This window comes from Parasteatoda tepidariorum, chromosome 8 (assembly GCF_982258835.1).
Source record: "Parasteatoda tepidariorum strain Cologne lab strain chromosome 8, Ptep-v5.0, whole genome shotgun sequence".
Classification (NCBI taxonomy): Eukaryota; Metazoa; Arthropoda; class Arachnida; order Araneae; family Theridiidae; genus Parasteatoda; species Parasteatoda tepidariorum.
This window is the reverse complement of record NC_141762.1, coordinates 52929863-52955324: the sequence shown is the minus strand read 5'-3', so window position 1 is coordinate 52955324 and position 25462 is coordinate 52929863. Positions and strand designations below refer to the sequence as shown.

Here is a 25462-nt window from a genome sequence, read left to right as displayed (position 1 = left end):
GAATCTCCTTGCAGTCGAGCTAATCGTGGGATGTTTTCGTAGTTTTCCACTTTATGCAGTGCAAATGCGGGTTAGTTTCATCAAAAAGTTCTCCACGAAAACGAACTTCTCCCAATGCTTGAACTTAGAGCTCCCTTGTCTCTTGGGTTTGGATTCAAAATGACGGAGTTGAACATTGTTAGTCGTTAATCCAAAATCGTGACGGCTGTACAACCCCGGTTATAAAATAGAATAAAATAAAAAATTTATAAATTAAAATCAGTTTTATGCATAGTACAAAGACAGACGTTAAAATTATTTCAAATTTAAAGACAGCACAATATTTTGAAAAACCTCACAAAAAAAAGATCTCCCAATACTTGGTACCTAATGTTAGTTCCAATTGCCCTTTCAGACAAACTCTATAGGGTCTAGGTTTAAAGATGTGCCTGGTCAATTCAACTGCCAAAAACTTTCATTTTCTAGAAAAACATCAACCAGATGAATATTTTGTAGTCGCATTGCAGAAAATTCAGCAAGAGCCCAACCCAGACCATTGAACCTATCTATGCTGTCATATGGTCTATTTCTGAGATAGTGGAAGGCAAAAATCGGTAACCACAGTGCTTTGTAAATAATCATCAGTGGTAGGCGGATCATGGGTTAGAATCCTTTTTCCCTTGGATTAACTATGGGAGTTTGTCCAATGCTTGATCCAGGAGTTCCCTTGTTTTCTAAGCTGGATTCTAAATTAAAAGGCAACCGGAGTTGAATATTGATAGTCATAAACTCAAAATTGGGTCGGCTGTTCGACACAGATTACAGAATAAAAATATGAGAGGCGCGGTGTTTCAGGGGTGTGTAGATCATTGATAGTCGTAAAGTTAGAATTGGATAAGCGTTTCAACGCCGGTAATAAAATAAACTAAGTAAGAAGAGACGTGGTGGCTCAGCAGATAGAAATCGCCTAACTAGGTTCGAATCCCAATGGTGGTTGGTTGATACGAATTCTGCTCCAGATTTTGATAGCGTTTTTTGTTTTTTCTGACTCTTATTATGCATTTTCTACACTTCAGTTATAAGGATTTCAAAATTATATCCCAATTTCGATCAACGCTTTCTGAACCATTTTTTAGTTTGAGAGCAAAAGCCATAATCGAACCCGTAATGATGTTAAACTCGTTAATAGTAGGGGTTTAATAAAATATTGATTTGTTCATAAAACTTTTAAAAAAAAGGCAAGAATTATTAACCTCCCGATTCTTCAATTAATTTAATCCCAGAGGCGCGTGCAGAGTGGTTTATGGGGATGACAAACTGCCGAAAAACTTCTTTGCGTGAGATTCAACCATCGAAAAAGAATTCCACAGTTTTCTATTGCCCTATCTCTCATACCTAACTCGGTCAACAGTGCTTACACTAAGTTACATCAAGCATCAAACAAAAAAAAATGTATTTTTATTTATTGCGCCAATTCACTCAAGCAGAAAATCGAATGAAAAAATCGTAACAAATGGAGGGGTAATTTCTGGAGAAAAAAATAAATCACGAAATAAAAAAATGCCACATTCCAAGTTTAGAATTCATTAACATGCCTGGAATCTACTCTTGCTTTTATTTTTATTTATTTTTTTTATAGTATGTTACAATTTTGTCCTAGGGGGTGATGAGAGTGAAAGTTTTTCAAGCAGAAACAAGAAAATGAGTTTGAAAATTTCTTCAAGGACAAATCAGCCAGTCGAGACGACACCTGCGCAGCCGCTCACTTTTATACTAATCTTCTACAAAATGAGAAAAGGAAGAGCAAAAAAAATTTCTATCAGTTTATGAAAAAAAAAAACTATTATTTCAATCTTTCAGAAGTAAAAGTGAAAAGAAAAATTTCCAATTGTACTCTTTTGCATCATTGGTTATCGCTTAAAAATATATACAAGATATTTAGAAAAAAAATCTATTAAATAGTGAAACTCCCCCCTATATATATATATATATATATATATATATATATATATATATATAAGCACAAATTAACATGAAAAACATGAATAAAATAAAAAACTAAATTGTAGAGAAATAAGAATGGTAAAAGCAAATAGTCGTTATCAAGACACATCTATTGCTATAAATGCGATATTTCTGAATAAAGAATAATTATCCGAAAATAAAAATTATTCTTTATATGTGTCGATATCACAAAAAACCTAATGTTGTAAAAAATCATGAAATAAAAGAAAAATGTAAAAAGAAATCAAACTTACCGACGTGAATTAAAATGCGGTTTAAGTTTAAAAGTACAATAATAAAACAGTTAACAAAAATCGCGAAGATGTAAAATATTGGAAGTTGAGCTTACATATATATATATATATATATATATATATATATATATATATATATATATATATCAGGTTGAGTAAAAAGTTTTCCGCCAAAGGGAAATACCTCCGTGCCAGCAGCAGCCATTGCCGTGGTGGTTAACTTTTTTTGAAACGGGCTTTTGTATTTTAAAGCAGAAAGTTGGAACTACACAACTGTGTAATTTGTTTGTCAAAACTTTATCATCTTGTGCACCAAAAAAATTCTTAAAATGGAGCTATCACGTTAACAGATCAGACCCACTATGTACTATGAGTTCCGAAATAAACTAAGTGTAACTGAATGCCACAAGAAAATGTGTGAAAGTTTAGGTTTCAATACTGTTTCTTATGAGGATACACTAAAAGTTTGGTTTCGAAAGTTTAATACTGGGAATTTCAACATTGAAGATGAACCATGTTCTGGCCGCCCTATTGAGGTTGATTGTGACCAGTTAAAGCAAATTATTGTTCAAGACAGAAATTTTCAACACCAACTATTGCGTTAGAGCTTGACATTTGCCGAAAAACAATAGCAAATACTCTCAAACGCATAAATCTAACAGTTAAGTTTAACCGTTGAGTGACTCGCGAATTGACTGCTGAAGACAAGAGCAAGAGAAAAGCGGCCTGTTTGGTTCTGCTCAGAGATCAAAGAAAAGAGGACGTTCTGGACAGAATTGTGACCTGTGATGAAAAATGGGTATACTACAACAATACTAGCCGTAGAGGAGGGTGGTCAGCATCCGGGGAATCCGCAAGTTCGGTTGCAAGACGAACGCTAACTAACAAGAAGGTCCTTCTCCGTATCTGGTGGGATTGTCGTGGAATTATCTACAAGGAGTACCTTAAAAGCGGGTAGGCTATCAACAGTACAATATACAGCAATATGCTAATCAAAGTTAGCGATGCGATTCGCGAAAAACGAGAAAACGAGCTCAGAAGGAAGGTGATTCTCTTTCATCAAGATAACGCTTGGCCACATGTTAGTGCAATGACCGGCATGACGCTCCACACGTTAGAGTGGGATTTGATGCAACATCCACCATACAGCACAGACATGGCGCCTTCGGATTACTATCTGTTTTCAAATCTGCAGCTGCATCTTGATGGCACAATCTTCCGTTCAAATGACGAGGTCATAAATGAGGTCGATTGCTTTCTCTACTCGCGCACCCCCCAGTTCTTCGCTGAAGGGAATGAAAAGTTGCCAAAACGTTGGCAGACTATTGTTGATTTGAATGGAGATAACTATTCTCATTAGCTTTGCTGATTTTGTATGTATTTGTCATTTTTCAGGATTTTTTTTTTTGGCGGAAAACTTTTTACTCAACCCGATATATATATATATATATATATATATATATATATATATATATATATATATATATATATATATATATATATATATATATATATATCTGAAGAGTGCTCCTCACACTATTTTATTGATATATTTTGCTTTCGCTATATTGATACTTTATTAGAAAGCATTCTTTTTTGCGGATATAATCGTGTGAGCTGATGAAGAGATATTTTTTCCCGGATTTTTATTTTAAAAAAAATTTCTCTTTTTTCATTATTCTGCAATTTTTTCAATATTTTCTCTAATTTTTGAATTTATATATATATATATATATATATACATAAAAGTTTTAGTTTTAACTGAAGATTCGAGTATAATGGACAGTAAACAATTTAGGATGAACATCGGTAATAAAACTTAATATTTATTAATGGAACTTATCCAGAACTGAAAAGATACCTTGCTTTTCACTCACGATAACGTATCGAAAAGATGTTACAAACTAAGCCTAATGCAAAAACTAAAGAAAGAAATGCGATCCTCGTGATTACCTGAAAGAATGCAATCAAGAATGTGAATCAGAATGTGAATGCGTTATAGAAAAATAAAAATAAAAACATAAAGTGAAAATCACGAATATAACATCTCTATAAGAGCACAACATATAGTTTGTCTATAGAAAGAATTCCCTCGCCACAAAGTCTGAGGTCGTCTTCTGCTATGGAAACAATAGCTTCATAGAGGGGAGCTTTTCTTTCCCCTGATTCCCTTTCTCTCACTGACATTAGTCAAAACCTATTTTAAATATTGACCTAACAGCCGTAATTGAAGTAGTTAACAATCGTAATCATAGTCACCACCATTGTTCCAGGCGAATTGCGAGGGGATTTCTTTCCATAGACAGACTATAAGCACTACGTATACCAATCTAAAAAGGAAGAAAAACAGTTCTTGTTTGTTTTTCCCTCTCTGGGGAAAATGTCTATTCGTTCTCCCTATCACAAGTTTTGTTTTTCTCTTTTTTATAGCTCCGAATCTAATTTAGTACAAATTTCCCGAATCTCCATAATGAGAAGGGGGAAATAACGAATATCTCTCACGGTTAGCCAGCCAACAATAAAAATTATTATCTGCTTATATATATTTTACTGAGACAGGGTGATTCCCTTTCTTGCCTGCTATTTAACATAGCTTTGGAAAAGGTCATTAGAGACTCTGGTATCAACACAAATGGAACAATCTTACAAAGAACTGTCCAACTACTCGCTTTTGCTGATGATATCGACATAGTTGGAAGAACAAAACGCTCAGTCATTGACGCTTTTGTAGCGCTTGAGAGTGCGGCGAAGGAGATGGGACTAGTTATAAATGCAGACAAAACCAAGTTTTTGATCGCAACAAATAAAACTCCTGATCGATCTCCTCTGGAGATAATGACTTACTCTTTTGAAACTGTTAACCAGTTCAAGTACTTAGGAACCTTGATCTCTAGCCACAACAACCTGAAAATCGAAATAAATAACAGGATTTTCATGGCTAACAGAATTTTCTACGGCCTCAGAAACCAACTCAAATCCAAGTTCATCAGTGTGAAGACAAAGTTAAACATCTACAAAACTTTAATCAGGCCTATAGTTACATATGGAAGTGAGTGCTGTACCCTAATCAAAACAGAGGAAGAAAAACTGCTAATTTTTGAAAGAAAATTTTGAGGAAAATCTTTGGATCTCTTCAAGAGAATAACGTAAGGAGAATTCTTTACAACCACGAAATTTACAAAAAATATGACAAATACGGTTTGACCGACATTGTGAGAACTATTAAAGCATCACGCATTAGGTGGCTGGGCCACCTCTTCAGAAATTCTGATGCCGTCCCTGCCAAAAAAGTGACTTTTTCCACAATTGAAGGGACGAGATGTAGGGGACGACCACCTACAAGATGGATAGACGACGTTTAAAAGGACCTCAAGCTATTGGGAGTCAACCGATGGCGGACCGTCGCACCGGACAGGGCCATATGGAGGAAAATCTGCGAGTCAGCCTTGGCCTGTGAAAGGCTGTTGCGCTTATGAAGAAGAAGAAGAATATATATTTTATGACCAAGTCTATGAGGGTGAATTGTAGTATAATACAAATTAACGAATTTTTGTCATGAGTTCATTTGTGTCAGAAAAAGAATCCCAAATTTACAAAAATTTAGAAGAAAAAAAAATAAATTACATTGATGATTGATTAATAAATTACATTCATGATGATTGAGAAGTATTTAATTAATCAATTGTGTATATATATTTATAGTTTTAAAAAGTATGTAATGTGGATGCCGCTACAACAAATTTTTTCTGAGCATTTATTATTGTTATTACCGATAAAAATAAATGCTCAGAAGCAAAGTTATGAAGAAGCAATGAATGAAGCAATTTTATTATTAGTGCTTTTAGCTTGCTATTTTCGAGAAGAAAAAAAATTTGAGAAGCATTCTAAGTGCAGTGAATAGCAACGATGCAGTGAATAACAGCTGTACAGAAGAGGCAGACGGTATACAGCACATCAAATAAACGTAACAGCATCAAATTTGCTTGACACATCTGCTAAATGGACCATCCTCCGTAACATTCGAAGCCTTTCATTCTAAACAGACTGAAAAGTGAGCAGAATGGAAAAAGATTCTGATGAAGGCCTTGGGCCACAATGGGCCGTCGAGTCATTAAATTTAAAAAATGTGTTTTTACCATTTAGTGTTTATTTCCCGTTTACAAACCAATTTACGTACGGCAAACCTTACGCGCACCACCTCACGCTTGATATTCAGAGAACACACAAAAATACAGAAGTTCCAATGATATTCAAATTAAAATGTTGGCAATAAATTAATTAAAAATAAAGAAATTAAAATGGGTTTTTAAAAAAAAAATTAAAGCGGTAATAAAATAGCTAGATTAAACAATCTACGATCGGAAAAAAGGCTGGCAATATGCGCACACACAAAAATCAATTCAAATTAATTGCTTCTTATAATCACATCGCCTCCCCTCCCCTTCTGGTTATCTTGGAGAGCGAAAGCTTGTCATTAATACAATAGTATTAATATAATGGCACTGTGTATGTTATTTATTTAAAATACTTATACATTATGTCTGTTCGAATATTATTGATAGGTGCATTGTAAAATAAATAGCAATTTCTCTCCGCCCTAAAGGTAAAAAAAAAAAAAATGATATTGAAAGTTGAAACTATCATTATTATTTATCATAAGAGAAAAAATATCTAAATAAAAGAAAGGAGTACAAAATGGAATGGCCGCTATTCTTGTAAACACCCCCGCAAGAAAACAGGTTAAAGTGTTGACGAGATTCAAAATCCAGAACCCCACCTCGCAAGCTGTCCGGCAGCTTTATTATCCTGTCGCATTCAGCCAAATGATTGAAAGTGGAATAGTTTTTTTCCCAATAAAAGAAATTTGCACAACACACCCATTTTGAAAACTCCCTCCTTTGTTCGATTTTTGTTCGAATAAGCAAAAAGGAAGATTTATTTACTTCTTTCCGACATCTGAAAGAATGACATTAGTTCCTTCAATCAAAGAATAAGTTTTTCAAAAAAAAAAAAAAAAAAACTTTATTTCATTTCTCCACGGAAATTTTTAACGGGAAAGGAAAACTAAATCATATCTCAGACTAAGAATAAAGTAAAAAAGTTGTGATGTGGATTTTATTGTGAATGTTTTATAATAAACAATTTGACGTTCGTATATATAACTCAAATCTTTTAAACTAACAAAACATGAACAAAAAAAAAACTACTATAACACTAAAACAAATAGCAAACATGTTTTTCGGTTCAAGATGCCACGAGATAGCAATTCTAAGAGACAAACTGCCCAGAATAAACAGATTTTCATTTTTACATATAAGAACTACACATAACTAACATGATGGATAAAAACTATTTTGAAATATAACTTTTTATTCGTTTCTTTTAAAACTACCACTTTATGGAGTTTTTTTTTTCTTTTTTTCGCCTAGAATCTAGATAATAAGTTTACCGAGACAAATAAATATAAATAATCCGTTAAATAAACAGAGACGTTACAAAAATTTAGAAAATAAAAAGAAATAAAGACAATTTCACATTTCATGATAAAGTTTTAATTGCAAGGGGATTGGCAGACCGATACGAAGTTACCAACATAAATATGTACACAAGTTTTTCCCACTGTGCCATAAATAAAAATGATTAATCTGCACTTTTTAATTGCCATAAAGTTACAGTCAAAAAAGTTTAGTGGGTATAAGCTGTACCTTAAAAGAGAATTCATCTTTAAGTAATTCGCGATCGCAACGCTCGAGTACGCCGTCTAGCGGGAGCCTGTAAATATCAGACATTAATTTATCACGTTTTCATTTAGTTCCATCGAAATCATTGACAGAATCAGACGCCATTTTTTAGCAGCAAATAAAACAAAATTTCCCTAAGGAAAAGGCCGAAGAACTTGAAAAAAATCTCCAGAATATTAGTAAATCTTTCAGGAACAGAACACGCCAAACATTTGAAGAAAAATTCCTCAATAATTTTTTATTTCTATTATCAACAAACTTGCAACTGATGACTTCCGATTTCGGATACTGTTACAGATGTGTGTATTAAGGTAAAATGCATTTCTTCTGTCTTCAATTCATTACGAATTAAAGTGAAGTCAACATTGCTTTCGTCATTCCAGTGAATAAATATGAATTCAGAACATACAGAATTGTAATAGTTATAGCATATTCTTCTTCGTTATAGAATAGTATATATTTCTGTATCCATATAATTCGGAAAACAACAATAAAAAATTATCCAAGTTACTTGAAATAGTGCCATTTGTGCTTATTCTTAATTAATTTTAATAATTAAGAATTTTTTTTCTTGGTAAGTATTTTTTAGTTTTGAAAGAATAAGTTCAACTAGAATTCAGCTATTCTGTTTTCAGCTACATATTCAAATTCATATATATTATAAAATTTTGCTGTGTAGTATGTTATCTAAAAGTAATGAAGGGATAAACTATGTATCTATTATTTGAGAATAAAGTTTTCAAACAAGGAACTTATCATTTTGGAATTCTCCAGGAATTATAAATCAGGTAAGTGCAATGATTTTTACAATAAAAAATTTGCTTGTAAATATATTTTTTCATTTGATGATGGTTCTCTACAGAATGGTTTTTTACGTCAGATTAAGAACTATAAGAATAATAAAAAAAGAAACAATATGAAAGTTTTTATTTCAATGTAAAGAATTCTTAAAATCGTTTTTTTTATCCTAAGAATTCTTTATTTTCCGTTTTTTAGTTTATAATTTTTTGATAAAAATTGTTCTCAAAATACTTTTTTTGAAAAATTAAATGGTATAACATTATGTGTTTATGTATACTTCTTGTATATTCCAATGTTTGAAGTAATATGATTCAGAAAAGTATGGAATAAAAATTCGGTACTTACGTATTAACGCCACCGCCGCTACAGATTTGGCGGTTTTTAAGTGCCGCCAATCTACACTTAAAATTTTTGCGACAATTCATAAAATAAAACACTTTATTTAAAATCAAAATAGTCAATCGGATTTCGGTGGAAAATGAGCCGATATAGAGTTTAGCATAGATTCAAAACAATCATATCGCCATATGAACTCTGATAAATAAGATTCCAAATGAAATAACATTTCCAAAACGTACGTTTACCAAGATAAAGTTTCATGTTGTGGGAATTGGTACATTTTCGTTTTTTCGGTAAAATATTTCCCTCCTGAAAAAATAAAATTGCATCTTGTTTTGTTTTTGGCAAATCCCAAAGACGAATTTTCGTAGCACTAAAAATGGCGACAAAAAAGAATTGTTTTTTTTTTTTTTTGTTTTTGTTTCGTCAGCATTCTTTATTTTACGTTTCTTAGTTTCTAAATAATGATTTTTATTGAAACTTGAAATTTTTTGATAAAAATTGTTGTCAAAAAACTTTGTTTACAAAATTAAATTTCATAAAATTATGAGGCTTATGTATACTTTTTGTTCATTTTAATTTTTGAAGTAATATGATTCTTAAAACTATAGAATGTAAAGTTTAAATGGGCCTTTCATGTTATATCATTAAATTTAGTAATACTATTTCTCGGGCATTAGGTTTTAACTCTTTTAAGAATATACATATTTTTTTCTGTTAATGTACAAATATTTTTCCGATGTGTTTTGGATATTCCTTCTCTAATAAAAAGAGATACCATTTTGTTTTCGGTTGTACAAGAAAGAATATCAAGCATTTTTCTTTTTTAAATTTAATAAGCCACATTAAAGAAGGAACGTTGCAATGCTACACGCTACATTAAAGACGTCTCCAGAGTAACTGAATGACGGTTCATATAGAAATCGCAGGTATGCGTCTCATACAACAACGCCCCCTATAGTTCGTTGCGATCGCGAATTGGAATTTACACAGTTCAGAAGGAAGCAAACTGCCAAATTTACGATTAGCACTACACACGCAATGCAACAGAATTTTTCATTATTTACATTTTCAATAATACCAAAAATAATATTAAATATTGCAAAAAAGCAGGGACAAAAATAGAGGTTAAAATGCGTTTTGAATGTGTTTGTGAAACAGAAAAGACAGTTTAAAAAATATCCATTTATTGAGCTGCATTTAAAAAACATCCAAAACCGATCTCAACCTTTTCAAATAAGAGCAAGTCTCGCTCTGTTCTAAAAAACAAATAAAATACACACGCGACGTTTCTGTTATAGGAGATGCAGGCGATCTTGTTTTCTTTATAAATATGGTTTTTCCAGCCTAGCTAAAATGTATTATTTAAGTCCTGACCCTGACATCTATTTAATCCTCTCTTTTTTAGCGCACCTTTTTTTCGATTATAACTTATTTAGCAACACTTATAACTAGACCTCCTTCAATTAAATAATACATTGTTTATTTTTTATGAACAGAGACTATAGGAAGAAGGATGTAAGGTAAAAATATTATTTATTGATTTTATTGGACACCAAATATCAATTGATGATTTTAAATGAAAATTCACAAATAACCGTTCTTATCAAAAACTAAATAAATGTTAGCAATAATGTTATCGATGACGTATAATATTTTAAGACAAGCGTGAACCTCAAACCTTCCAAAAATAATTATATGCTCAATTTAAAAGTTTTGAATATTTGTCTCAATACCCTTTTTAAAAAAATATTCTGAATCGAAAATTTCTTGTAAAATTTATCTCCCATAAAATTCTCTGTTAGACTGTTTTTAAAAGCAAAAAAAAAGCCTTGTTTAAGTCTTCATTGTAAAATTCTGTCCTTTAAAATGCATCTCCTCTAGAGAGTTTTCACATTAAACTGGTTTAAAAAGAACAACATCGCATGCTGTATTAGTATCGACTGTGAAAGGCCTGCCTTATAAAATTTGAAACCGAAACTGGTTTTAAAATTTAAGGGGGAAAAATCATATCACAGAAATCTAAAGCAAACTATCTACCCTGTAAAATTGAAGACCGAAAATTTCCCGTAAAATTTTTCTCTGATAGAATTTTAAGGTTTTAAAATAAAATAGAAAAAAAAGTCTCCCATTGTTTAAGTCATAAAATATCTGACCGAAAACTATTTACAAATTTTATCTCCGATAGAATTCGGCATCATACTGGTTTTTAAAAACAAAAACGCCTCATATTGTTTAAGGCTCTACTGTCGAATGTGCCCCCTGGTTCAAAAATTATTAGCAAAATTTATCTATCTCCTACAGAATTTTGTACCATGCAAGTTTTAAAAACAAAAAATCTTCAGATTATTTAGGGCACATTTTGCAGTGAACTGCAAAATGTGTCCCCGGTAAAAATATAGTTTAAAAATTTTTTACAAAATTTACCTCGTAAAGAATTCTGAATCAAACTGATTTTAAAAACAAAAAAATCTTCATATTATTTAAGGCTTCACTGCAAAATGCGTCCCCTGTAAAAATATGTTTTAAAATTTTTTTACAAAATTTACCTCATTAAGAATTCTGAATCAAACTGGTTTTAAAAACAAAAACGCCTCACGTTGTATGAGGCTAAAAAATATGTAAACAAATAATAATGGGATCACGCTTGTCAATCTCTCTTTAAAAGAAAAACAATTAAAATATATCACGGCATTTACTTACACTTTATCACTTACATTAAATTATGAAGTGAAAAAAAGAGAGTAGAGGGAGGAGTAAAATATTGCGTAAGATTATGTAGTGGAAATAATTCTAACGTGATAACCACAAGCGGGTAGTGAAATTAATCTTAAAGCAAAAAGGTCGCAAAAGGTCTGAAATATAATGATAACAATACCTTTTTATGGGCGCATTTAACTACAAGTAAAAGCGACAATAACTTCTCGCATGACCTATTTCCGCCTAAACACGTTTTGACCCACAAAAAATCCTGAAACGACAGATTTCTCATGAAAACAACATTTATCGACTTTTTTTTATTGTTATTAAAAAACACTCTTTGTTCTTTTTAAACTCTTTTTTTTTCAACTGGCGACTTAAACAAAGCTATGTTCAAAACATAAATATCAATCCGATTTTCAGCAACAATGTTGACAAATCTTTTTTTTTTTTTTCCGTTTTAGAAATGTGTTTCACGAATAGTTATGTTAATAAAGAATTAACACATATTGGAAGTCAAATAAGGATATTATGCAAAAAGAAAGATTTTTTTTCGAATTTAGTATTCGTCATATCCTGTAAACCAGGAGTTATCCAACCATTTTTTTCAGCTACGACACAAAATAGACAACCAGATCAGCTTCAAGACCCAGAAGTCTATTTCGAAATATACTTTCAGACATTAATATAGTTTTTTTTAATATTTTATTTAGATAAATTTTAAATATCTTTTTTTTCCATGAACAATAAGCAATAACATGAAATAGAAAAGTGAAGTAACAAGCTGTGTAAAGGGAGATAGGGCTGGCTCGCTATTACTCCTTGTATAGTTATTTCTAATTATTTGCTCATTTCACCTAAGCTTTATTTAATATCCCCAACTTTCAATTTCGTTCATACCTTATTTTAAATACATTAATAAACGGCATCCCAGTTAGCGCCAGCATTTCCTGAGAACCTTTGGTGATCTACGATTCTTCCAAAGAATACGCGTGTCAAGTTCGAGCCGCGGAACATACTTTAAGAACTCTTGCTCTGAACGTATTAGTGACACCAAATTCAAGAATAAACTTAATAAAAAACCGTTTGCTGATTTGATAATCATCAAATTCTCATGACATCTAATAGAATTTTTAAGGTTCAAGAATATGTGTAGGAGTTACAACATAAGCGAGTACTGCGGAGATATCGATTTAAATAATTGGTAATTTACCAAATCGAGTGCACTGTCAATCTGTTCGAAAGGTTGAGTGGCATCATCCGGCGAAAAGCTCAAAGAAGCAGTTGTTTGTTTAGGAAAATGTCAGAAGCGATGTTTCCCTTTTAGATGCCAATGGGAAAATATAAAGTAAATTTTTTGTTTAAATATTCATTGAAAATATAGAAAACAACTCATGTGTTTACATTATTTCCTACTTTAGATTTTTATTCATTTATTTTTAGTAGAAGAATAGTTCGAGAGTATTTTATGAGACATAAAAAAAAAGAATTATAATTTAGTAGAAACATTCTTAAGATAAACTTACATAGTTTTATGACGGACTCTTAATACCAGACTCAAAAATTACATTGCCTGACATGCTCGGGCATGTACTTTTTACCCTTACACTTTACACGCCCATTTTGGCACATAAATATTTAATCAGAAATGCCTTAACATGATGCAAGTTAAATTTTATTAACACTGAAGAAAATTTGTACGATACAATGGTTCGAAGTACCAACATTAAATTAAAGCAAGAAATAATTTTTCTGAAACTGCGTATGGAAATATGGCAACAATAATTTAAGGAGAAAAATCTATCACTCTGTTAATACTTAATGAGTTTTTAGTCGCGATATGTCAAACGAAAATTTAATCTGAACACTTATGAACTATCAATATTCCAGAAATCAAAAAATGTAAATTGAAGGGCTTTTGAACTGTAGTGGGCAGAAAAAAAACTTTTTAAAAAACGTTTTATAAAAAAAAAACTAAACAAAATATCACAGTGACTTATACTTATTTGTTGAAAGAGAATTATAAAGACATTTTTTTCCTTCTACCTCACTAAATGTATATTATCAGAGAGAGAGTGATGAATTATCTACTAGGCATATTAGCTTGTATATTTAGAAATTACAATATTTACGAACAACCAGAGTTGAGTATTGTCTGGCTTTCACGAGAACTCCTCAAGATACAAAACTTACATGCTGGCGGTTACTGTGGTAACAAAGAAAAGTCACAAATGCAAGTCTCGTTTCGTAGTGATCCAAGGAAAAAAAATCAAAACAGCCTTTTTCATTTAGAAAAAAAAGAAATCTTTTTTTGGAAGTGCATAACATGTACCACCCTTAAAAAAAGGTCAAACTAAGAAAAGTATAATTAGCTCTATTTAAATATGATAAAAGCAAATTTTATTGCAAAAGAATATCAAAAAAATAATTTTTTTAATTTTAAAATTACTTTGTTTGGAACAAAGTTTTAACAGTTTCCAGCATAATTTTATTAAAGGAACACTGATCAATAATAGTTTGAGATCAATATATAGATTTTTTTTCACTGTTGCATTAAAAATACCTCAGAAAGAAAACGTAATAACTAAAAAATAAAAAATTTAAAAAAAAATCACATTTCTACCAATATTAATTGCCACAAATGCCTACATTTATTCAGAGAAAAATAAAATACAAAATTTTATTAATTGCTGTGATAATCATTTCTTTATTAGACTGAAAACACACACAAGACAAGATCTTGCATGTTTTTTGCATCCACATTAAACCAGGCTGTTTCAATAGCTTCTCCTGATTCCAGTACTACTGAGTACTGTTTTACATGCTCATTTATGAGTCTTATTTTTTTCTGCCTTAAATTTGCTAAAAAATTGCATTTATTTACTCTAGTGTCTAAACTTTAGTAGTAAATGTCACATTTTATTTTTTCCTCCTTAAAATGTTAAGTATATTACTTTTTTTTAACCTTAAACATTTCTCCTGTCTGCTTATTATACTTTTTCATTATCAGCATTTTTTCAAAGATAATTTAGTATTAATATACCTGCTTTTTGATTTTTGATAAATATCTTTAGTTTTTGTGTCTGTGAAAATATATGATGAAATATGTAGTGTTGTGCATTGGGAATTGTAAGTGATGCAAGTTTTTGGATGATTCTGAGCATATGGACAATTTTTCAGAATAATCCAAATTGGTTTTCATTAGTTTAAAGGATAATAAAAATATGTTTTTAAAAAATCTAAATCAGGCAACAACATAAAAAAGTACAGAATTAATTACCAATCCAAAATTTGATAGTGAAAGGCTCAACAAATAAAATCATTCGATTCATTCATACCTTCCATGCCAGATATATCAAGCAATATCTTCTAATTTTATAAAACAAAGTTAGCCATTACCTGGTCCAAGATCCAGTGCAAACATTCAGTATGAAGTTCCTTCACCTTTATTTTACTTTGAACGATAATATACTTGTCTTTACTTTTTTCAACTAAATACTTTCAGCTTATTTGCAAAGACAGTTTAATAAGTTAGACACATTTTTATATTTTATTGTAAAGATCAATAAATAAATCTTTTTTTTATGTCAGTGTCATGCTTTTAATTCCTTTTTACACTTTAGTGTTCTCTTTAACAATGCATCCTATTCTCTTACGTTAAATATTTAAATAAAAGTACATAAACCTTAATGAATTATTTCACTGAAGAAAAGCAATACTAACGGTTTAGATGCTTTTGTTTTCAACAGTGATCATACTGCAACAATTACAATAATAGAAAGCCTATTATGAGACACATTCATTCATTAAATTAAATAGTTTCCCTTATAAATCAGTTTTAAAAAAACATTAAATTTCTACCTTATAATTTTAAAAGTCATTTTATTTTTCGTTCTTGCATTGAAATAAAGAGGACTTGCGATATCGTAATTTCTTTTAAAAAAATAATAAGACAATAATTGCTATGAAATTATTTTTCAAAATATTATTATCTTAATATCTATGATATTAAATTTTAAGCATTTTTTCCGTTTTTGTTTATTTTTTTAATTATTTTTATTGTTATTTTATTTTGCATTAAAGTGAAATTTGCAGAAAATTATAATTTTATGTATGTGGGATTTCGAAATAAATAAAGAGAATAGATAAACATAGTCTCCATTTTATTCATATGTTCTGGTTGCTTGCATTATAATTATTTAAAAAGCAATGTGATTTTTTTAGAGCTTTGCAGATTTTTCTCAACATTTCCACCAAAATACAATGGTAGTTAACCATTTTATTTCCTGAAAAAAGTAAAATCCTCACGGAAATGAGAAAGATTATAAAGGAATAAACAAAAAATATGCATGAATATACTACCACTGTTCCTTCTGAAACATTGCATTCACAATATAGTAAACATTGCATTTAATGTTGACTAAAAATTACAGTCATAAGCAAGAAAAATTATAGATCTGAAGTAATGCTATGGAGGAGTACCAGAAACATCCCAGTGACATGAGCCAAGTAATACTTTAAACAATTTAAAAACGAAGACAAGTAATGTTTTAAACAATTAAAAGTGCAGGAACTATAAGATACAGCTTCATATAAGCAACAGGGCAAAAATCACACAACAAAAGTTTTGAAGAAAACAGAGTTGAAGTGAGAGAAATGTGCTTAACAGTAACTTAATTTAGTTAAAAGTAAGATCCCATAGTTTAAAGGTTAAAAAAAGTATCTTACAAATGAAAACTACTAAGGCAAATATCTATGATTGTGCGAGAGTCAGTGGTCAGAAAAATTATATTTATTTTTTGTTGTTGTTTTTACAAGTTCAACTACTTTACTAAAAATATAGTTAACTACAAATACTTTACAAACAGAGGTAAACAACGTTTAAGAGCACAAAAAATATTTATAAATGCAGACAGCTGTTTCGGATGCTCAAACCCTTAAACCTAACTAACCCCCCTTTTTTGTTCCTTGCTTCCCATTCGCCGTCATCCATTCACCCATCACTATTGGCCGTTGCTCTAACCACCCCCCTCCCTTGTGACGTCACCTTTCTCTATATATTTACCCTGTTTGATCTCATTTCTTTCTGTTGCACTGATGAAGGTTGCCCTTTGAGCATCCGAAACAGCTGTCTGCATTTATTAATATTTTTTGTGCTCTTAAACGTTGTTTACCTCTGTTTGTATTTTAGCACAAAGGTCGCCCACTTGTGTATTTACAATTACTTTCTCTTAAAACTAGTGATTATAAACTACTTTAAAAATGTAGTCATTAATTAACTATTTTTAAAATATCTCATTTAGAAGATTTAATTTACATTCATGTCAAATATAATAGATGTTAAAAATTGGAAGAAAAAGTTCGGAAAAAAGCGGTTTAGAGCAATAAATCTGTTTATTTATAAGGAAAAATTATGAAAGAAATATCTATTCTTGTTTATAAGAACTAATTTATTATTCTAAAACATTTCTTTAGCAATTTGATTAGCCTTTTCAGTTCAGACAACTTTAGTCTTATCTTCTGTGGAGGAAAAATAATAATAAGTCAAATAAGAAGAAAAAATATTGTCCTTTAGCACTTCAATCAATAAAACTGAGTTCTATAAATTTTGAGTATAGTTGCAACTACTAAAAACACTCAGTTTTGTGGATATGATCATCAACACATTGAGCTTCGTTTGAATTGGACAAAATCCAAAAATTACAGATAAAAAATACTATGTATTCCTGGAGTTCAATTAAAGGTTAGAGTATTTGTATTAAAAGATTAGTTATGCAAATTACATGTGTACCCTAGTATTTAGTTACCAACAGAAATAAAGCACCCTTAAGTTTCCATAAAAAACTATTTAATGATAAAACTGCTTAGTTAAATGAAAATCAAAAATTTAAGCAGGAAATTGTTTTTTCAAATAAAGATCAAAAACTTAACAACAGAATAATTATTTTTTTAAACACTAGTTTTTGCTTATATGATTTCATTGTATAAGTAAACTCTGTACCGCAAGACCATAATCATTATATATAAACGCGAAAAAAATTGATGTTGCATACAAAAAGGCAGTAGTATGTTAATGTTTATATGTAATAAAAATTAAAGTTTTAATAAAATATCTTATTTAACAATAGAAAACATTCTATAAAACAAATCTAATTAATCATTTACATCCCTAATTAATCAGTCCCTAAACCTCAAACAGTGGACTGATCATAAAGACAATGTTCATAACAGAAAATTGAAGTCGAGCATCACTGGCTGCGGTCAGTAAGCAGGTGGGCGACCACTTTGATCAGCCTGTGTGGGGACCGAGGGTGTGCTGTATCCGTCCTCGTTAAACTGTTCTACCGTAAAGTGCTCGACTTTGTGCGCAGGTTGTCAGGCTACCAAAATAGGAAAGACATCCCCGCTGCAGAGGATTAAATTTGCGACACCATATCTCCAGATTATTTTCAGGAATGTATCCAGACCGTCGCCAATAGCACATTGTGCAGTTCTAGTGCGACGTGAATAAAGTACCTACCTACCAATCATTTAAAAATTACTTTCTTTTCATATTCCTTTGTAAAACACAAAGATATATACATCTAATTCAGCGGTTATGGGTAAGGCAAAGAAATTTTTCTAAAATCAATGCTAATACTTTATTATTAAACTATATTTCTATAAATAAAGAGAAAAAAAAGAGTAAAAAAAATACAAAGAAAAAGAACTGCAGTGACACAGAGGAAGTAAAATTTTTTCTTTTGAGTAGATGAAACTAATTACCATAAAATCAGTGACACTTTATAGAAAAGCAAAATTATTATAAAAATATTATGTAGGTAGCTTCATTAAAAATTGTTTGCTTTGCATTCTTTAGATGTTCTTTTGTTTTATGTTTGCGATGGGAGAAAGGGAAAATCTCAAATTTTTGAACTGTTTGTTGTTTCAATTTCTTATTTAAAAGCAAAGGTTATGCTAATTCTAAATGCTCTTTAGGCTCGTGATGGACTTGAAGATTTGCATCACTCATATAAAAAAATGACTTACGTTTGAACATAATTTTTATTACTAAACTAACGTTAAAAATAGTTGTCAGAACTTGCTACAAACTACAGTTTTTCTACATCACATTACTCACTAGACTACTATTTTAAAATGGTAGCACACTACACTACAAACTATGAAAAAAAAGTAACGACTTCAGTAGTTTTTGCTACGAGGAACGTGCCTGTTTCGACTCCAAGGGCAGTTGACATTTTTTAAACCACAATTCGGATAAAATATATTAATAATGCTTAATATTATTTAAAAACAGTGCTATGACTTAATACTTAATATTTTTAAACTAAAACGGTTAAAAATATAATTGTTACAAACTAAATACTGAAAGAGTATAATCATGGTTATTTGTCCAAGCATAATGTGATAAATTTGTCAAGAATATATAAGTTATAAGTTATGACCCAATTTATCAACTATGAGTTTATAAGTTATGACCCAATTTGTAAGTTATATGTCCAATGAAGAATAAATTAATTCAAATCGAAACATATTAAACAAGATCAATTATTCTAACAATTTCTCTAGGCAGAACAAGTCTTTCATCACTAATTATATACACAAACTAGATATTTAGTAAATTTTATAAGCAATTTTATTTAAATAAACATAAAACTAGAGATGCATAATTATATTTTACCTTCAGCTAATAAAAATATATAATTTAAGAGTTTCACATCACTTTTATCTGTACTTAGTCTCTTATCTTGATCTACTTTCTACTACTTTAGTCTACTTTAAACATCAAATAATAATTTACATATATTCCTCTTCCATTAATTCTCAAGATACAAATTTCAATATCAATTTAATCAGACTTTTAAAAAAAATGTTCTAAAGAGTATATTTATGAATCATAATATTAAAAAACACTTCATCTGAAAAATTAGGTGGTGAAATGACAACCTCGGCAAAAATATTACTTGAATGAATATTATAAGACAATTATTCAATGAGCTTATTAAAAACTTAATTTTATCCTTTTGAATGTTTATAAACCTATATTTAATCGCACTATTGAAGAAGAAAGCAAAAAATTATTGAAACTATTGAAAAATTAATGTTAATAATGAATTATTATTTCAACTACCAACTGCACTGCTCCAATTTTAATCATTAATTCAGTTCCAAAAAAAAAAAAAAAGTCGAATAAAGCTTGCCCACACTAAATAATTTTAAATTTTATTTTTGAAAATTATAGTTTTAAAAATTATATTTCCAGTGATGAAAAAGCTAACGTTAAATAATTTTTGCTAACACATATTTTCGACGTAAAAATTTTCAACCCTGGTCAAACTCAATTTTTCATTAACAATAGAAATAACTAAGATGCATGAGCCTATAAACTATATCTATTGCATCAATGATCACTGAGTTACCAGTAGCAACCAACAATCAAATATACATTATTCTACACTTTTTGTCAATTTAACATGTTATCCAAAGGAAAGAGTACATATTGTCTAGTTTAATTTCTAGAAGAAATCAAACGAAATAAGAAAACAAAACCACAAATGAATTACAATTTCATAAGAATATTTGAAAGAAAAATTGTATAAAGATCTTTTTGGCATTTACAACCATAACACAACAATTGATTCGATTTTAAGAGATCTAGTTCAGTCTCTATGGTTGGACAACAACTATTGTTGGACTATCTGAAGAAAGAGTGTATATTGATAGTCTGTTTTAATTCTCAGAAGAAATCAATCGAAGTAAGAAAAAAAAATCAATAGTGAATTAAAATTTCACAAAAACAATATTTGGAAGAAAAATTGTGTAAATATCTTGTTGACTTCAACAACCACAACAACACGACAATTGCTTCAATTTTAAGTTATCTAGTCCGGTCTCTATGGTCGGACAACTCTAAAAATAGTTCAACATAAGCAGAAAAGACTTACCCGGTATTGTAGCAGTCAGTTGTAGGTGTGAATCTAAGTATGTAGGGTGAGCAATAGTAGTGTGCCTTTCATTTAACCCCTTAAAACATAAATAATAGTTCCTTTTTTCTTTAGTATGATAACTTGCATTAAGTTCAATAGTAATCTTTCCTCCACCCTAAATTCAGGATAAGAAAAAACTTATATAAGAAAATTAACTTTTAATTACATAATACAAAAAACTAATTCTTAGCATTTCAGAAAAGATTGCCACCTGAATAATGAGGATTTACCCATGCATTTTAGAGGTAAGACAAGCTCAAGCTCTTTAATGAAAAAAGTTTCAAGGCTTGTGTGGGCTCGAACTCATGATTAAATTTTTTTATACTTTAAAACAAACATTTAGTACAGTTATTAAGTATAAAATATATAAAATTTATTAATAAAATGCGATAAAAAGGTTTTATCGACAAATTTCCTAGGCAGCAAAAATGTCTAAGAGAGAGACCACAAAACCTTTATTCGACGCATATCTCAGACTCTAAATAACCTTTCTAGGGTTCGGATTAAAATTCTTTGAGAGGGCTTGTACCACCAAATGCGAGCCCGAACTCATCTCTAATGTGAATGTTTTCATTTTAGGAGTCATCAATCACATTTTGTAACAAAAACATTTTTCATTTATGATAAAAAATATTAAAAAATATTATTTTTCAAATTAATATAATACTATTTTAAATTTAACAATTATAAAACAAGGAAATTTAAATTTTATATGAAATAATATGTAAGCAAAATTAAAGATATTTCGAAGAAAATATTTTGAATAAATAAAAATCATTTCATAACTCATCAAAAATTATATCATTTGTGAGGTAAAATTATTAGGCAAATGTTAAAATACACCAACCCTACATTATAAAATGAGGTTTAATAATGTATGAGGTGTAAGGGTTTCAAATATTTTAAATTATCTATAACATAATATAGATATGCAACCAACAGTTAACATGAAAATGATAGCAATTTAAATTATTATATTCAATGTTTTACATTAAAGATATATAGGTCATACCATATAATATGTAATGGAACACTTATTAAAAATAGCACACTCTAGAAAAATTTAAGAAAATAAATAATTTTAATAAAATGTCAATCATCCGTACATTGTTAGAATATATGTAATTGTTATAAAACATGCAGTTATTACAAATTTTAAATTGATTATAGCAATGATATTAGTTATAACATAACATTGTTATACTATTATATAAAATGTTAATTATCCGCACTTTGCTATTTTTATATGTAGTTGTAATGTAACATTGTTATATTAAATAAAGTTTTAATTATATAAAATGACAAAAAAATGTGATTAAACCAGATTATTATTAAAATTGATGATCAGTTAGTATTTTATACCTCATAATGGGAACGAACATTTAAAAACTTTAAATTAAAAGCTAAAAACTTATTTTGACTCAAGAAATATCTAAACAGCTATTTTAAATGAGATTTATGCAATAGTGTATTTGAACAAAATTTTACTTTAAGATAGTTCGAGAAATATTACATGAAATATTTTGATATGTAAGAAAATATATATAAAAGAACCACAACAACAAAAAAGATAGTCAACAAAATTCTACAAATGAACAAAATTCTACTATAAGGCAGTTCCAGAAATATTACATAAAATATTTTGACCTGTAAGAAGATATATATAAAAGGACCACAACAAAAAAAAGATAGTCAACCCAAATACAGCAACAACATATTAGTTAGAACAATTTTGACTGAACCAAAAAGTCAACTTAGGAAACAAAACTGCAACACTCACAAACAGAAAGATCCACACGTTTTTTCAAATATTAAATATTATAACATGATTCAAAATAAAAATTTAAAAAAACTTAAACAAAGTACAACCTTATATTAAAAGTAATAAAAACTCTTACATAAAATGGAGCTTCTTTCGGTATTATATTCATTGCCAGTTCCAGTCATAACCTAAAAAGATATCCATAAAAGGAAGGAAAAATTACTAAAAGAATCAATAATTTTAAAACTAAGTCAAATGCATAAGATAAAAAAAAGCAAACAAAAATCATTACGAGAAATAAATATGTATCATCATATAATTAAACTTCAGCTGCAAAATTTTAAACTACTTAAGCAGATAGAATTAATTTTCAAAGTTCAGTTTACAAGCCTCAGTTGTAAGTAGAACAGGTCTTATTAGTTTAAACCAAATCATTTCAACTTTTGATTCTACAACAGCAATTTCTTGCAACGACAAATTTTGTTAAATATACAGCAGAGGGTTAAAATAAGTTAAATTATCTCAATAAAATCATTTCCTACTACCAGATAACCAGACCTTTCTATGCCCAAGGCAAACCATTGTTGACTTCTGTAAAACATTGCTAAAATCAATTAATTTTGTCTAAGATTTAATTTTACTTTAAAAAATAGTTTAATAAAAAGAAAAAAATGACATATGCAATATTAATTAATATATATCAATATATTTTTTAAAAAAAGAACAAATAATTAGTATATCTCTCTTCCTTCATCAAATTTGCTTTAAAGAATAGCAAGGATAAAAAAAAAAAATAATACATCAATGCAAAATATGTGTGTGCTCACGGCTCATTCGCAACTAATATTTTGAAGTTGAAGAGAAATAGTCTATATATTACGTGTTTTTATACCATAAATTAGGGATGGTTCATATAATACACTATTATTGAACTAAAAGAAATAAAGTTGTCATAAATTCTAAACGTCTGAGTGGTTTGCATGATGAAGTTCAAACTTCGTGGTTAAGCACAGGGTAAAAAGAAAATAAATATGCATATACAACTCGTTGTTGGTGCAGCATGTCTGAGCATAGATCGCTTGTGAACACCTTCTATGCAAACAATAACAGAGATCAAGAAGTCTCTACACCCTAAATGGCAATTGTGTAGTGTGTAATGAATAGTCACAGAATAATCAGTGCGATTTTCTTTGACTGCACTGTGACCATTGAATGATACGTTAAGGTTTCAGAAAATGTTTTCATCCCCATTATTCAAAGAGCCCCTAAATTTGACAAGATGTAGTTCATGAAAGAAAGAGCTCAACCCCATTGGACCAAGAGAATGTTTTATATCCTCAAGGAGAACTTAGGAGACCGAATTCTGGCCCTGAGGTACCCAGACGCAACTAATATGGAATTCGCTCAGCCACTATATTCTTCAGATCTGAACACAGGAGGCTATCGACACCATTGATGTTCTGACACTTCAGTGGGTCATGTAGAATTTCGCTATTCATCCGCACCACATCATAGCCAAGATGGCAGGCATATCGAACATGTCATAGCCTAAATCCGAATATATGTAGTGACGTTTACTTGTTGAATAAAGTTTGCACACTGAGTAGTTTTTAATCAATTTATGTTTCATTTCATTTAGTTCAACAATAGTCCCCCTGTATCACCTTTATAGGGATGATTTGGGTATTTTTGCAGATAATGACGATGCTTTTATCGCCACATTTATCCAAGACACAAATTCCCTTTGTTATTAAAATTCCCTTGTATGTTGCATAAATAATCAAATTCTTAAAAAGAAAAATTTTATTGCAAAAAAACTAACATAAGCATGTAAGAGTTGTTATATATTTTATTAAAATGGTAGAAAAGATCAAAAATAAAGCTTATGAAGACGATTTCACAATCCGATCCAGTTCAAAACAAAATTCTGATGCAAACCATAAGTGGCCCATGTAAGACTAAAAGCTATATGGACAGAAAGAAGTAATTTTCATGAATAAAATTCATAGCCATCTATGCATAAATAACTACACATATACTTTTAATTTTTTACCTGAACTAGGCAATGGTATTTTGGTACCTAGACATTGCTTTGGGGATCAAGACTGGATACAAAAATGTTCCAACTTATATCATATTTCAGCCCCGTGGCAGAATCGTGGCGACACTGCGACATTGTCGCAGAACGTTACCGAGTTCTTGCAGAAAGAGTTTTCTTTTGGGGAAGTTTTTCTGCAGAAATTTTAGAAAGTTTTATCTTTTCTTCTGAACTTATTCGTGCATCGGAGTGGGAAAAAGTGCTTGTGATTCTTCTATTCTCATTTGTCAATAAAGTAAAAAAATTCACTTTCTTTTCTTCAGAAATTCTCGTTCTAATATTTTTTATGCAGTCATTATTATTGATTTCCACATAGTTTTTAAAAATCCGATATTTTTTATTACAACAACCGAATCTCAAAATGAAAACACGCATTTTGTATCCCTTTTCATCATCCGATTCGCGTGATTTCGTCGTCGATCTCCTTTTACATTAGTTACTGCTACGGATTTCACGATTTTTTTAAATGATTTTTTTTTTTAATGTGATGGTGATTTGCAAAATACGAAAAAAGGAAATAATCAGTGTGTTTTCCCCCTTACAAAATGCAATAATGTCGCCTCTGATATTAGAATAAAAATATATACATTTTTAACAACAAAAAAAAAAATTTAATCCAAAAAGTTCTTTTTTTTTGAAGTTTTGAAGATGCTTTTGTTAGTTTGAATTAGTAAGACATATATTTATTATTTTTAAAAGTATCTTGCAGAAAGATATTAGTATTAGAAAGGTCTGTCGCAGAAAGCTCGAAAAAATTCTGCCATAGGGTATTTCAGAAAGATTTCTAAACTGGTACC

At 29.8% G+C, this 25462-nt stretch overlaps 1 protein-coding gene across 6 annotated transcripts in view; it reads right to left on the bottom strand.

The window, feature by feature from the left end:
* LOC107454046 (rho guanine nucleotide exchange factor 28) overlaps positions 1 to 25462 on the bottom strand; it is a 260406-nt gene that overhangs the window by 233692 nt on the left and 1252 nt on the right. For all 6 annotated transcript variants that reach the window (XM_043048253.3, XM_043048250.3, XM_043048255.3 and 3 more), the window contains exons 2-3: positions 22704 to 22755; positions 20764 to 20920 (exon numbers count right to left, since the gene is read on the bottom strand). In XM_043048253.3, coding sequence (XP_042904187.1) covers positions 20764 to 20920; positions 22704 to 22736 — 190 coding nt within the window. In that variant the 5' untranslated portion in view covers positions 22737 to 22755. The remainder of the gene's footprint in view (positions 1 to 20763; positions 20921 to 22703; positions 22756 to 25462) is intronic.